Below are 16,082 nucleotides of genomic sequence, written 5' to 3'. Positions count from 1 at the left end.
CAGGAACTGAATACAGCAAAAGGTGTGCAAATGTGTATCATGGGTGTCCCAGAAGGAGAAGGGAAAGGGGGGCAGAAGGAATATTTTAAGAAATAATGGTAGAAAAATTTCCAACCCTATTTAAGGATGTAGATATCCTTGTCCAAGAAGCATAATGTACTCCCATTTGAAAAAATACAAATAGACCAATTCTGAGATACATACTCATCAGAATGTCAAATGCCAAAGACAAAGAATTCTGAGACCAGCAAGAGAAAAGCAATGCGTAACATATAAGGGATACCCAATAAGATTAAGTGCTGATTTCTCACCAGAAACCATGGAGGCAAGAAGGCAGTAGTATGATATATTTAAGATACTACAAGAGAAGAACTTTCAGCCAAGAATCTTATATCCAGCGAGCTTGTCTTTCAGAAATGAGGGTGAGATTAGAATATTCACAGATAAACAGAAACTGAGAGAATTTCTAAGCAAGAGACCAGATTTTCAGGAAATACTACTAAAGGGTGTGCTAGAGCCTAAAAAGAAAAGACAGGAGAAACCTGGAAGAGAGTCTAGAAATGAAGATGATATCCATAAAAGTAACTAAAAGTGTCAAAAGAGTGGTGAAAATAAAATATGACAGATAAAACTCAAATACTCAGAAATAAACTTAACCAATGATGTAAAGTACTTGTATTCAGAAAACTGCAACTCAATGTTAAAACAAATCAAAAAAGACCTAAATAACTGGAAGAACATTCCATGCTCATGAATTGGAAGACCTAAATATCATTAAGATGTCAGTTCTACTCAAATTGATATACAGATTCAGTGCAGTCCTAATAAAAATTCCACCAGCATTTAAAAAAAAAAAATTGAAAACACAATCATCAAATTTATTTGGAAGGGTAAGGGGTCCTGAATAGCCAGAAATATATAAAAAGGAAAGGCAAACCCTCATCTCAGACTTTAAATCATATTCCCTATCTATAGCGGTAAAAGAAAGCATGATACTGGCCTAAAGACAGACACGTAGACCAATGGAACCAAATTTATGGTTCAGAAACAGACCCTCACATGTATGGTCAAGTGATTTTTTTTTTTTAAGATTTATTTATTTATTTATTTCTCTCCCCTCCCCCCCCACCCCGGTTGTCTGTTCTCTGTATCTATTTGCTGTGTCTTCTTTTTCTACTTCTGTTGTTGTCAGCTGCATGGGAGTCTGTTTTCTTTTTGTTGCATCATCTTGTGTCATCTCTCCATGTGTGCAGAGCCATTCCTGGGTAGGCTGCACTTTCTTTTGCGCTGGGCGGCTCTCCTTATGGGGTGCACTCCTTGCGCATGGGGCTCCCCTACACAGGGGACACCCCTGCGTGGCACGGCACTCCTTGCGCGCATCAGCACTGCGCATGGGCCAGCTCCACATGGGTCAAGGAGGCCCAGGGTTTGAACCGCCGACCTTCCATGTGGTAGATGGATGCCCTAACCACTGGGCCAAGTCTGCTTCCCTGGTCAAGTGATTTTTGACTAGCCTGTCAAACCCGCACAGCTCGGGCAGAACAGTCCATTCAACAAATGGTGCTGAAAGAATTGGATATCCATAGCCAAAAGAAGGAAAGAGAACCTGTCCTATCTCACCCCTTATCCAAAAATTAACTCAAAATCGATCAAAAACCTAAAAATAAAAGCAAGAACCATAAAACTTCCGGAAGAAATTGTAGGAAAATATCTTCAAGACCTGGTGGTAGGTGGTAGATTCTTCAAGGAGATAGGAGGGCTGAAGTGGACTACTGATATTTAATGTATGTAGAAGTTTTAATTAACTTTACTATAAAAGTGTGGAAATGTGTAGAGTGGATGGTAACCCATAGTGAGTAACAGCTAGTTTATAAATGGGAATGTGGCTGAAAATGGTAATCTAGGGATGTAAATACCAACTGACAGAATGCTAGAGAATAAGCATTCTGTAGGAACTGAATAGCACAGTAAGCCAAGAGGTGGATGAGAATTGTGGTTGATGGTACAGATTCAAGAGTTTCCTTTTTGAGCTAGAGCAAATGTATATTACTACTGCAGGGTGATGGGAATGTGGAGAATCATGGGAAAAATACAGCTGGAGTGACCTGTGGACTGTGGTTAAGAGTAGTAATATTCCTGCATCTATGCAAAAGATGTACTGTGTTTATAGTGAGGCAGTATGGAAAATGTGAGTCATGTACACTATGGACATGGTAACAATCAGATGATATTATCTTACCTGTAGCAAATGTTCCACCACAGTGTGGTGTGTTGATGGAAGGGTGTTATTTGGGAATTCAGCACATGTGTGTGATTGTTTACATAGAATTTTACAACTTCTGTCATAAAAAGTATATTTTAAAAATATAATAGGATGGGTTGGGGGAAAAACACACACCAAATGTTAGATAAGGACTATGATTAGTAGTAAGATTTTGGCAATATTCTTTCATAATTTGTAACAAATGTCTCACAACAATGCAAGGTGTTGGTGGAGGGTTGATGTATGGGACCCCTGTATGTTGTTACTTATGTTTGCTTTGTAAGTTCACAACTTTTACTATACACTTAATTGTTTATGATGTTCATATATAAATGTTATAAAAGTAATAATAATAGGGTTGGTTGGGTGAAAAATACTTTGGTTAGTAGTAATATTTTGACAGTGCTCTTTAATCATTAGTTAAAAAAGGTTTAACAATGCAAGTTATTGGAGGTAGGGTGAGTTACGAGAGTCCTGTATGATGTTGTGTATGTTTGTTTTGTAAGTTCACAACTGCTATTATACACTTATTGTTTATGTATATTTATGTATAAGTTATATACTTCAATAAATCAATAAAAAAAAAAAGTAGGTGCATTTTAAGAAGAGATAGTCCAGATAAAGATTTTTCCCTTCAGCCTTTTCAGGTGCTGAATGATAAGCTCTTGTCATTACAGGTGGGATGGAAGACAACCCGTGAGTATTACACCTTCATGTGGGTTACTTTGCCCATTGACCTAAACAGCGAATCAGCCAAACAGCAGGAAGTTCAATTCAAAGGTGAGAAATATACTGGATCAAAAGTGTTGGAGACAGCAGCCAAGGCTAATTAATTCTTTTGAACTTAAACTTTAGGAGGCAGATAGAAGACTTTTCCAGATATAAAATGTTCAGAATAGACTTGATTTTGGATTAAAAATCATGCTATGTTTTCAGCTTATTACCTGCCCAAGGATGATGAATATTACCAGTTCTGCTATGTGGATCAGGATGGTGTGGTCCGGGGAGCAAGTATCCCTTTCCAGTTCCGCCCGGAAAGTGAGGAAGACATCCTGGTTGTTACCACACAGGTCTGTAAACATCTCATCTCAATCCTTTCTTCCCATTAAGAGTAGAAATTCCAGGATAGAGTGGAATTTGAGGTAACAAACCTTTATTCAGTGTCTCATTTCTTTGTTGGGAAATTTTCATACAGCAGTACCCCCTCAAACCCACTCAAATGACTTAGGAATGTTAACAAAAGCAAAACAGTAAGTATTTCTCCTTTCTTTGAAACTTCAGTAATTCAGTGGACACTCAGTTATTCCCTTAACTTGTCCATTTAGTTCATTTTTGTCACAAGTACATCTTCTCACCACAGTGAACTTCTAAATTCCTTTGAAGAGAGAAGTGACAAATATTCTTGGTATCTCTTTCACTTCTGACCCAGAGCCTGTCATGTTTTACTGTCTGCAAGAAGAATCTACATTGCCTCCTATCATTCCCTATTTTAACTTTTTATGACTTTAAATTTTGCGCTTTTTTTCCCTGGTAATAACAGCCTTAATGCTGCACCTTACACACATATACCTATATTACACCCTTACATACATACTAGGGAGCTACTCCCATTTAGGGTACAGATAATCACTGCAGTGAGCGAGAATCAACTAAACCCCCACCATCCCAATCTATGGGAATTTTCTGCTAGAGGGAATTGAGTATCCATTGAGGTATAAAGGGTCAAATCTGGGCGGCGGACTTGGCCCAGTGGTTAGGGCGTCTGTCTACCACATGGGAGGTCCGCAGTTCAAGCCCCGGGCCTCCTTGACCCGTGTGGAGCTGGCCCATGTGCAGTGCTGGTGCGCACAAGGAGTGCCCTGCCACACAGGGGTGTCCCCTGTAGGGGAGCCCCACACGCAAGGAATGCGCCCCGTAAGGAGAGCCGCCCAGCACCAAAGAAAGTGCAGCCTGCCCAGGAATGGCGCCGCACACACGGAGCACTGACACAACAAGATGACGCAACAACAAGAAACACAGATTCCCGTGCCGCTGACCACAACAGAAGCGGACAAAGACAGAGCAAATAGACAGAGAACAGACAACTGGGGAGGGGGGGAGGGGAGAGAAATAAATAAATAAATCTTTTTTTAAAAAAATCACATATGAGCATAAACTTGCAGTTTGGCAGGATTTAGTACAGTTAAAAAAAAATAAATAAAGGGTCAAATCTGAGTTTATGCAGTGCTCCCTTGTAGGAAGAGGTGGAAGAGATCGAGCAGCGGAATAAAGAGCTTTGCAAAGAAAACCAGGAGCTGAAGGACAGCTGTCTCAGCCTTCAGAAGCAGAATTCAGACATGCAGACTGAACTCCAGAGGATGCAGGTATGGCAACTGGTTAAAGGTAAAGATGTAGCACAGTGATCAGAGTAGGATGGTCCCTCTTTATCCAGCACCAGTGTCTATTTAGATCCCACCCCCTTTGAGACATCTTTGAATAGGCACAATGTTAGTTTTACATGGATTACTTTATTTAATAAAACCTCATGGTAATCCTTTGAGATAGGTATGCATATTATCCCAATTTTGTAGGTGAGTAATCTGAGGTTTAGAGAGGTTAGGTAATCTCTTATACAGCTAGTCAGTGAGGAAGGCAGGATTCAAACCCAGGCAGTCTTGAATGCCTCTTCCCATTGCCTGTTTATAATATGAAACACTTAACTATGTTAACTAGGATCAGCCTTCAAATCAGCAGGTGGTGAGTGAGGATTAATAATTCCAGAATCTAAAGAGTGGAAATTTGAGAAGCTTAGAGCTAAAAGCAGGGAGTAGATATTGATGTACAAGAACTACTTCAGTCCAGAATAAAACTGAAGAAGAAAAGAAATCAAATGTCTAGGACCAGTGGGTCAGCCACTAACGAAACATAGCTATTGAACACTTGAAATATGGCTGTAATACGGCTGTATTGAGAAGTACTGTTAGCATAAAATACATACCAGATTTCAAATACTTGTATGAAAAAGACTAGTAAGAAAAAAATGTAGAATAGTTCATTTATATTTTGTTTACATATTGAAATGGCATTTTAGATATACTGGGTAATTTTAAATATACTTACTAAAATTATTTCACCTGTTTTTTTTTTTTTAATGTGGCTTACTAACATTTTAAAATTACATATGTGGGGAAGCGGCTGTGGCTCAATCAGTTGGGCTCCTGTCTACCATATGGGAGGCCCTGGGTTCATGTCCCGGGGCCTCCTTGTGAAGGAGCAAGGTGACACAACAACAAAAAAAAGGAAGACCAGCAAAAACACAAAAGAGCGCCCTGCGAGTAGACACAGAGAGTGGACAACAAGCAAGCCACAAGGCAGGGGGCAGGGGGGAATAAATAAAAATAAATTCAGACACAGAAGAACACAGCAAATGGACAGAGAACAGACAGCAAGCAAAAAGCTGCGGGGCAGGGAATTACATATGTGGTTTTTGTTATTGCTGTTAGACAGTATTGTTCTAGGAGAATAGCAGCTTTGTTTTGTCCACTGTTATGTCTGCAGTCTAGAACAGTGTCTAATGAATTAATGGATAAAAAAATAAAAGCTCCAGTGGGAGAGAAATTTAGATAGATATAATTTTAATATGGATAGAATGTTAACATTTTAATATGGGAGTCACATTTGGATATTTCATGAGTTTTGCTATGCTTGAGGCATAGTAAGTACCCAATAAATATTTGTTGACTGCCTGAGATGCTAAGAATTGTCTTAGAACTGGTCTTTTTCTTTTACTTTTCGATCTGTTTTCTTTTAGGAACTGCAGGAGGAGCTAAAAACCCTAAAGAATCTCAATAAGAAGTTGGAAAACAAAATGAAAGAGCGGAAGGACTGTTGGGAGACAGAACTGCTTCAGTGAGTGTATCCTATATTACTCGATGGGAGGAACTCATATCACAGATACCCTTTACGTAGAATTTGATTAGATTTCTGGAATTTATTAGAAAAGACTTACTATTATGACCATTTTAGGCGTGACTTTCCCCTCTGAATCCTGAGCTCTTTGATTTTAGGTTAGAGAATTAGTATCAGAATGGGAAGAAGAAATTATCTGAATTCAAGTATTAACTAGTGGATTCTAAAATAACTCACAGAGTTAGGATTGAGCCCATCTTAAATCACTTAAGGTCAGAGAGAGCTGATCAGGAGAAACAACCATTGCCACTTCTGTGATCAAGTGGCCAGGAAACAGCTGTAGATCCTGGAATAATCATAATGTGTTTCATATAGTTATCTACCTCCACAGACTCAAAGAGCAAAACCAGAAGATGACCTTAGAAAATGAGAAGATGGGAGTCAGAGTGGATCAGCTTCAGGTAAGTAATGCTATACTTTTGCCAAAGTGTATTTCCTTCACCTTGCAAACTGCCAGCACTCTTTTTTGGTAGACCAAGAAAATGCATTTCATTGGAGTTAAGTGCCTAATGACGTACCTTTCAAAGCATAAGACTGAAGTTTCAGGCTATGTGTTTTCAATTTTGGACCTGGCTCCACCCCCCCACCCCCCTTTTTTTTTGGGTACACAGTCACAGTCCACAAGGAACTGAATAATTGGTAAAATTTATATTTATCATGAACTCTGAAGATGTTTAACAATCATCTGTACCAGTGGTTTTCAAGCTTTTCTTTAGCAACAAAATCTTCTTAAGGAAAATCTTACTCAAAAAAGCCTGGAATATTAAACATAGCAGCATAACTGCTCTTATTTTTAAGAAGCTGTTACTTAAAGAGGGGCTTTAAGGAGTGGTTCAGGGAAACGGACTTTGGCCCAGTGGTTAGGGCGTCCGTCTACCATATGGGAGGTCTGCGGTTCAAACCCCGGGCCTCCTCGACCCGTGTGGAGCTGGCCATGCGCAGTGCTGATGCGCGCAAGGAGTGCCGTGCCACGCAAGGGTGTCCCCCGCGTGGGGGAGCCCCACGCGCAAGGAGTGCGCCCCTGAGGAAGCCGCCCAGCGTGAAAAGAAAGTGCAGCCTGCCCAGGAATGGCGCCGCCCACACTTCCTGTGCCGTGCCGCTGACGACAACAGAAGCGGACAAAGAAACAAGACGCAGCAAATAGACACCAAGAACAGACAACCAGGGGAGGGGGGGAAATTAAATAAATAAATAAATCTTTAAAAAAAAAAGTTTAAAAAAAAAAAAAAAGGAGTGGTTCATAGAATTTTACTCAGTTTAGTCTTTGATTCTTTTATAAGATTATAGGGCTTGGTAGAAGAGAAAAGTGCAAGAGTTCTATTCTAAGAATATTGGCATTTGGGGGTTGCTGGGGAAACATAGCTCTTTATGTTTCTGTACATTAAATAATATTGTTCTGGGAAGCAGATGTGGCTCAAGGGGTTAGGTGCCCACCTACCATGTGTGAGGTCTCAGGTTCAGTTCATAGTGCCTCCTAAAGAAGACAAGCAAGACAGCAAGCTAGTACGATGGGCTGGCATGGTGAGCTGATGAAATGAAGAGACACAGTGAGAGACAGAACAAGCAGGGAGTAAATGTGGCTTAAGCAATTGGGTGCCTCCCTTCCACATGGGAGGTCCTGGGTTTCATTCCCCGTGCCTCTTAAAAGAAGATGAGCAGGCATGGAGAGCAAAGGGGGAGGCCAAACAAAGGGGAAGCATAAATAAATCTTAAAAAAAAAAAAAAGTTCTGAAACAACTGGTAAGAAGAGGCAAGATGGCAGCAAACTAAGTTGCTCCAAGAGTCAGCTTGTCCTGTAGTGTAGTTAGTAATCATCCATAGCTACCTAAATCACCTGTTTGGGGGCCCACGAGACCAGTAGAGCATCCTGCAATATCCTTGGAAGAACAAAAGGAGGAGACTGCTCATCTATAGTGAAGATCCTGGGTAGAGTACTCCACACTGTAGAGGCCATTTCCCACACACTGCCGGCTGCACAAGATGCCAACTCCTGGCTAGAGTTGGAAGCTCCATTTCCCAAAAATGGGAAGAAGAGACAATCAGCATCAACTTCAGCTACTGATTAGTAAATTTGGCTAGCTAAAGTCCATTCCTAAGAAAAACTGAACTTTGAACCTGTCCAACTCAGAAAGAAGCCAGTAAACTCCATTTTAACTTGACCCCCGACATAAGGTGAAGTGGGGATGGTTGAAAACCGCAGTGATGGTAGGTGTCTACCCAGGTCAAACTGCTGCCCTAGCCTAGGCTGCAGCCCTGCCTCCAGCAGGGAGGAATCTGAGGGGACCTACACCAGCCTCTCCAGCAAAAATTTACTGAGGTGATGACTGCACAACTCTGAAAATGAGAGCCACTGAGTGTATAATTTGTATGGATTGTTCAAATATGAGAGTGTTCTCTAATGGACTATAACAAATGCACTGTACCAATATTTGGTGTTAATAATAGGGGGTATATGGAAAAGATATATCAAATGTAAGCTCTGGACCATAGTGGTAATAGTCTGACAATATTCTTTCACAACCTGTGCATTCCACAACAATGTAAGTTGTTGGTGGCAGGGTGGAGTATGGGATTTCTGCATGTTATGCTTGATTGTTTTGTAAGCTCACAACTTCTCTAAAAGCATTTTTAAAAAGCATTGTTCCTGTTCAGTTTTCATTTTCTTATATCTTGGTCATAGTAACTATTTTTACTTTAGGCCCAGCTGTTAATTCAAGAGAAAGAAATGGAAAAGCTTGTTCAAGGAGATCAAGATAAGACAGAACAGTTGGAGCATCTGAAAAAGGAAAATGGCCAGCTCTTCCTCAATTTAACTGAACAGGTAGATTCATGGGAGAAAATAACATTTTTAGGCACTTGTAAGAAAATTGTTCTTTCTTTACTTTATTATATATCTGGATATTACTGGTTGTGGGAGGGTCTTAGAGGCAGCTATCTGAAGTGAGGCCTCTCCCAGTCTTTCTCAGAAATGATTAAGGGTAGACTTTCTTCTCCCTGTGTATCCTGCTTGCTCTTTAGCTCAGCAGGCCCTTTCAACAATGTGTGTATGTGTGTGGTGTGTGTGTGTGTCTGTGTTTCCAGCACTGGTACTAAAATCTGTTCTTGTGCAGAGGGAGCACCAGAAGAACCTTGAGCAGACAGTGGAGGAGATGAAGCAAAAGGAAACTGCTGCAACAAGGAAACAGCAGGAGCTAACGGCATGTCCTTCTTTGGATGACTTTGTGGGTGGGGCCCTAAAGAAAGGAAGAAATAGGATCTGTTTTCAGGTGTTGGAGAAGATGAATAAGACAGATTGGAATAGCATTTGCCTCTGAATGTTTTGCTTTCTATCCAAAAGGACAGAATCTTCCATTTATGAAATGTTTAGGAGATGTGGGCATTTCTATTGTGTAATGAATGATAAAGAAATATTGAAAGTTAAACTTCCTGACAGGTTGAAGTAGATAGAGTCTTGAGCTAAGAATCATGCAGAATAACCCTACTCCCTCCTTACACATCTATCCTGGGGGCACACAACAGTTATAAAGTCGACCTCTATAACAAAGTATTAACAGCTATCAAAGTTTTGTTATAATTAATAATATCAGTTATCACCATAGATTATTCTAAACTATAGTAATATCGTAATGAAAACCTAACTGACCTAATAATTTCCTATATAATGTTTCTGGAAAAGAGGCTTCATTATGACGGCAGGTCTCTAGACTTCAGCCCTATTTTGAATTGATGTAAGGGCATGAGAAATCTGGATGTGTGGAGGGTATCCAATTATTGAGATTCTAACTCATATTTTTTGCATCATTCATTAACTTGATCATTATTGAATCAATTATTGAGATCTTACTATATATACTGCATGTTTTAGTATAATGTAGTAGAGAGTAGAACAGAATTTGTGTACTGGCAACCCACAGGTCAAGTTTAATCCACAGAATAGTTTATTTGGCCTGTGTGGTGTTTTGTTTGTTTTTTTTTAGGAGGTACCGGGGACTGAACCTGGACCTCTCATACATGGGAAGCACAGGCACTCAACCAATGAGGTACATCCATTCTTCAGTGAGAGTTGTTTTTTTTTTTTCCATTTGTTTATTTGTTAGGAGATACAGGGGATTGAACCTGGGACCGCATGCATGAGAAGCAAGCACTCAACCACTTGAGTTACATCTGTTCCCCTGTGGTGTTTTTAAAAATTGAATTAGTTACCAACATTTAAAAGTTGGCATGCTTCCCATAAGATATTCTGTATTTCCAGCTTCTCTTGAAAAATTGGAGGATCTGGCAACCTTAAGCCCACATTCCCACCCAATATTGAGGTTAAGTAGCTGCTTTGCCCCTTAGATGGATCCCGTTTTCTCCATTTTGCTAAAGTCTTCACTGTTTTGTTACATCCAGCTCTTTCACTTGATTTTATTACTTGCCTGGCACTTTGAGTTTGCAACTTCTACTATAGCACAGAAATGACTGTTTTAAATAATCTATTGCTATTCAAAGGTTTGGACCTCCTTGGTTTTCCTTATTACTTATGGAATATAAGGCCCAGGGATCCCCACCCATCTGATAGCAATTCTTTATTCTTCATGCATTGTCCAAAAGGCTTCTAACTATGAGGGCTATGTATCTTATACTTCAGGAGCCTAGGAGCAAGAAAACAGCAGAGGAGCAGTTAGTACAAGAGGTGGAGCGCCTAAAGGCAAAGGTAGAGGCCGGGAAAGCCTGTTTCTTAGAGAAGTACAAAGAGTGTCAACGACTCCACAAACAGATCAGGCAACTCAGGGCTGCTGCACTGGTAGGTGACAGAGATAAGGGGCCCAGGAAAGCAAAGGGTGTGAAGGTTTGTGGTTCTTAGACAAGCTCCCGTACATCCTTGTTAGGGGGAAAAATTATAATTCAACTAAAAAGAAGAGGGAAAGAGTATGAGGCCAGAAACTAGCCTGGGTGTCCCCAAAAATATTGGCCCTAGCTCTGCCATGGGTCTCAGGGAAGGTTTTTTTAACCATTGAGCAGATTTCTGTGCAGACTCAGATAGTCCTTTCTTATTTCTGCCTTTTGAGGAAGTGCAGCAGGACCAGCAGAACCAGCAGGAGCCAGTGGGGATGGGGAGCAAGGAGCCTGCAGTCAGCACTGTCATCGGGTAGCCCCCTCTCGCATTACTACCTCAGGGTCGGCTAGAAGCGCACAGCAGTTTGGGCACCAACACTCAAATAAAAAATCTTGGAAAAAACCCAAAACTAGTAGGATTAGCCTAAGTGCTTTTGTGAGATATGCGCATGTGTATGTATGTAGATAGGAGGTGGCAAGCCCGGAAGCATGGCTGTGAGTCCTGGGGCCTTGAAACAAGTCAGGCCACCGCCCAGGGAAGTATGACAGACTGGGAGGCAGAAGACCGCAGTTGAGATTCCTTGTAGCCTTGGATAAATGCTTTCTAGGGTTCCTTGTCTTTCAGTATAACTTGAGTCTGAATCCCTGTCTTCACGCTGGAAGGGAGTCATACTATCCTCATCCTAAGTCCTTCAAGCTTCATTGAGTGAGATGTTTATCAAAACAAAGATGATTGTTTTCATGGTTAGGGGGGATTAAACAAGGCACCATTTATCCCCAGTTCTGATAAATCAGTCTTGAGGTTTCCCCAAAGTTTACTTTTTCTCTCTTTGGTCAAACCAAAAGAAACCATCATCCCGATGCCAGTTTAGACCTTCAGGCATTTTTTTTAAGTCACTTTTCTGTAAGTCATCAGCCCCTCCATCTTGCTCCTCCTCCCTACCACATTTCCCTCCTTACCCCACCTCAATCCCACCTCCTGAGAAGGCCAGAATCTCCTATAATCTCATTGTTTTACCTCACTTTGGACCCAGATTGCAACATGTGATCCTAATCCTACTTTTTTTGTATTGTTGACAGGACCAGAATTTTGACCTGTCAAAAAGACTGAGTGAGAATGAGTTTATATATAAAGTTTTGCAGCGGGAGAAAGAGAGAATAGAAGAAGAAAATGATGTAAGTATTTGGAAGAAGGCAGGAAGCCCCAGGGTTTTAAGGGGAATGAGCAGGATGGCCCAGAGATAAGGTGATAAAATTTAAATAAAAGGGCCCTTTCTAGGACAGTGGTGAGACAGTTACTTCTAAATAAAGAGTAAATTTAATCTGGCTTCCTAATCTATCTACCACAAAACCCTCTCTTTGTTCTATAACTGAAACCTTTTTTGCAAGGCAGTAGTCACCCGGAAAGGAGCAGTCTTGAAGAAGCCCTAATTTACTATTTTTGCTTTTAACTTTTTATCTATTGTAAGTATTGTTTTGGGGAAAGTAATATCCTAATACTACTTTTTTTGCTAGCTGGGCGACTCTTTCCTTCAGCATAACTTTTCCTTTTTCTCTGCTGCCAAACCAGGAGCAGAAGTGGTGATCTATACCAGTGCTGGACATATGGTAGGCTCCTAATAAATGCTATGCATTCATTCTTTCATCAGTCCTTTCATTCATCCAACCAATATTATTTGCTGTGTGTTAAACACCATTTTAGTTATTTTTCACTGATTGATAGAGGATGATGGCAGCAAATAAAATAGTTGCTTCTGAAGACATTCTTGTTCTCTTGCCCAACATAAAAAAAATAGGTATTTATGTATTCTCATTACTCCTTCTAGATTTGTACTTACATAGAGCTCCACCTACCCTCTCTGTAACCCTTCTGGGCTATACCTCCAAGAGATAATTTCTCCTTTTTATCATTTCATTTAAATGTGCCAATGTGTTTCCGTATTACAGAATGCCCTTAGGGTCTGTTTCTGGTCCTGTCAGTGACTCTCATTCTCTTGATTTAGATAAGTATATCTCCGGTTTGAAATCCCTGTTTTTCCTGGCATAGTCTGTTAGTGATTTGCACCATGAAGGAAAAGATCTGGTAATTGGGAGCTTTGATGTTAAAGGCCAGTTTACTCATTTTTTCGTGGGAATTTTAAGTGCTCTCTCTCTTGTAACTTACTCTCTCCTGCTTGCACTCAGTCTTGTATTAATTTTCTCCCATTCTTTCTGTTGGAGTACCTATTTGATGGAATAAAGCATGAAGTAGGAAAAATTATATCAGATGAATATGCATATTATATAAAAAGTATTCTCGGAAAGAAATTGAAAAAAATATTCTGTTCAATAATTATATTCTACCAGTTTCCATCTTAATATAGCTCCTGTCACCCTCAGTTATCCACACAACTGTCGTAACCTCCTTCAGTTGATATGTATTGAGAGATTAAAAATTCTTTTTTGTGTTAGTCTAAACAAAATTCATTAAGTATATTTAAATTCAGTTTAAGAACTCACAGATTTAGAATATTGAGGCTGCTATTTCTGTTTTTGCAGAATTACAGGTTAACATTTGTCTGGGTTCTCCTGTGCCACATTGAGAACCATCTGTAATGGGAAGCCCAATCTAGGCAGTTTCTGGTGACCATTCCTTGTTGCTAACTAATTTTAACATGTCTCCATAATACTCTATCCTTAGCTTTTGAAGAGAGAGAACAGCAGATTGCTGAGTTACATGGGTCTAGATGTTGATTCTTTGCCATATCAAGTGCCTACTTCACTTCAAGGAGGTGCAGGACAAAATCCTGGACTTGTCTATGGAAACCCATATTCTGGTAAGAGTTTTGCCATTCTAGCTGGAAGTCTCTGTCTGCATCCCTTTCCTCCACTAAATTTTTTTTAGTCTGAGATGCTAATTAAGACCAGTCTCATTGTTAAGACTTGCTGGGCAGAAGTGGAAGACCCAATAAAAAGATTGCCAGGCGAGAAGTGTTAATTGAGAAATAAATCTCAATCCAGAAGACGCAAATCAGATCATTCGCCTAGAGGCCGCAGACACAAATTGAGTCCCGTGGCTATATTCTAAATGTATAAATCAGAGAAATGGCTCTGTTCAAGATATATACATATAAAGCCAAGGAAGCTAATTAAGGTTTGGAAATGGAAGCCCAAGAGGTTGGTTATGCTGCCCAGCAACTGACAGTTAGGGCAGCCACCCTGATGGTGGTGGAACAAAGGTAGTGGGAGTGTGTTCCAGAGACATTCCTACGTGACTTGGAGGACAGGAAATGGTTGTGAAAACCAGTTTTATCACTTCAGGACTTGGAATAAGATGTCCTTGCCAAACAGCTTCTCTTTTGTCTCCAAAAGCAATATGAGACCTCATTTGCATTTTTTGGACAGTTTAAAGTGGTAGTTTTATCTTAAGAGTCACAACCATATCTTTGTAGCATGCAGGGGTACAAGTTTTGTTTTGTTCCCCCCCCCTTTTTTTAAAGATTTATTTTTTACTTATTTCTCTCCCCTTTACTCCCTCACCAGCTGTCTGTTCTGTGTCCATTTGCTGTGTGTTCTTCTGTGTCTGCTTGGATTCTTTGTCAGCAGCACTGGGAATCTGTGTCTCTTTTGGGTCATCTTGCTGCGTCAGCTCTCTGTGTGCGTAGCCACTCCTGGGCACTCCTTTCTTTGCATGGGGCAGCTCTCCTTATGGGGCGCACTCCTTGCGCATGGGGCTCCCCTATGCGAGGAACACCCCTGCGTGGCAGGGCACTGCTTGTGTGCATCAGCACTACGCAGGGGCCAGCTTTACCACATGGGTCAGGAGGCCCTGGTTTGAACCGTGGACCTCCCATGTGGTGGGCGGATGCTCTATCAGTTGAGCCAAATGAACTTCTCTTTTTTCCCCTTTAAGAATAAAGATATTTTAAAATTTTCTGCTTGATGGATGTAATCTTAAAATCTGTAGACACTGTTTCCTTGTTAAATTAGCTGTTCTTACTAAAATCTCATTTCCCCATTCTGAAAAGAAGTTTATGGGTTTTTTTTTCTGATTACATAACATAAACATGATTATTAGAAATGTCTTTTTTTTAAACATTTTTTTCTTCTCCTCTCACCTCCCCCACCCTGCTGTTTTTACTGTCTGTGTCCATTCACTGTGTGATCTTCTGTATTCTCCTCTAGGATTCTCTGGGATTCAATCCTGAGAACCTCTGATGTGGAGAGAGGTTCCCTATCAATTGCGCCTCCTCAGTTCCTGGTCTCTGCTGTGCTTCACCTTGACTCTCCCCTTTATCTCTCTTTTGTTGTGTCATCATCTTGCTGCGTGACTCATTTGTGCGGTTATTGGCTCACTACGCAGGCACTTGACTCACCACACGAGCACTGACATGGGCACTCGGCTTTCCACACAGTCACTGGCTCACCACGCAGGCACTCGTGGACACTTGACTCACGGCATGGGCACTCGGCTCACTGCACGGGCACTTGGCTTGCCACATGGGCACTGGCTCGCCGCACAGTCACGCTTTCTCCTCTTCTTTTTCACCAGGAGGCCCTAGGGATTGAACCCAGGTCCTCCCATATGGTAGGCGGAGGCCTCATCACTTGAGCCACATCCACTTCCCAGAAATGCCCTTTTTTTTTGCTTTGTCATTGACCTAGATCTCCTCTATCAGAAGTAAATGGTTATATACAAGAAAGAATCAGAGGCACTGGGGAAAAAGGGAAAAATAAGGGTTACAGAAAACATCTGCTAAAACAGTTGGAGAATCTATGAATTATATTTTTTCATTAAATGAAACTTTTATTTCCCTCAGGTATCCAAGAAAGTTCTGCCCCGGGTCTGGTAAGTATTTGACTCATGAGATTATCCAAATCCTTGAAAATTTCCCTTCCTTCTCTAGTTCATGGGAGAACCATAGGGAGACTGCTTGATTTTCATAACTTCAGAGTTCAGCTGGATCAATTTGTTCTGTGCCCAAAGCTGACCCAGCCTGTTGAGTTGGGGAGAAGAAAGCACAGTTCATCCAAGAGCTTTCTGCTCAGGATCTCCACCTGTGAGTTGAATTTG

The 16,082-nt window shown here is 40.8% G+C and overlaps 1 protein-coding gene across 2 annotated transcripts in view; it reads left to right on the top strand.

Annotated features, from left to right (window-relative positions):
• CALCOCO2 (calcium binding and coiled-coil domain 2) overlaps window positions 1-16,082 on the top strand; it is a 31,392-nt gene that overhangs the window by 13,991 nt on the left and 1,319 nt on the right. Inside the window, exons 3-12 of one of the 2 annotated variants that reach the window (XM_058284031.2) lie at window positions 2,941-3,043; window positions 3,200-3,333; window positions 4,501-4,626; window positions 6,054-6,151; window positions 6,543-6,612; window positions 8,910-9,032; window positions 9,322-9,408; window positions 12,110-12,205; window positions 13,710-13,845; window positions 15,829-15,857. In XM_058284031.2, the coding sequence (XP_058140014.1) occupies window positions 2,941-3,043; window positions 3,200-3,333; window positions 4,501-4,626; window positions 6,054-6,151; window positions 6,543-6,612; window positions 8,910-9,032; window positions 9,322-9,408; window positions 12,110-12,205; window positions 13,710-13,845; window positions 15,829-15,857 (1,002 nt within the window). Of the gene's footprint in view, window positions 1-2,940; window positions 3,044-3,199; window positions 3,334-4,500; window positions 4,627-6,053; window positions 6,152-6,542; window positions 6,613-8,909; window positions 9,033-9,321; window positions 9,409-10,841; window positions 10,998-11,262; window positions 11,443-12,109; window positions 12,206-13,709; window positions 13,846-15,828; window positions 15,858-16,082 lie in introns of those variants that run through there. The other variant, XM_058284032.2, reaches the window with a different exon arrangement.

Source organism: Dasypus novemcinctus, chromosome 21, assembly GCF_030445035.2.
Source record: "Dasypus novemcinctus isolate mDasNov1 chromosome 21, mDasNov1.1.hap2, whole genome shotgun sequence".
Taxonomy (NCBI): Eukaryota; Metazoa; Chordata; class Mammalia; order Cingulata; family Dasypodidae; genus Dasypus; species Dasypus novemcinctus.
This window is presented reverse-complemented; position numbering and strand designations above follow the sequence as displayed.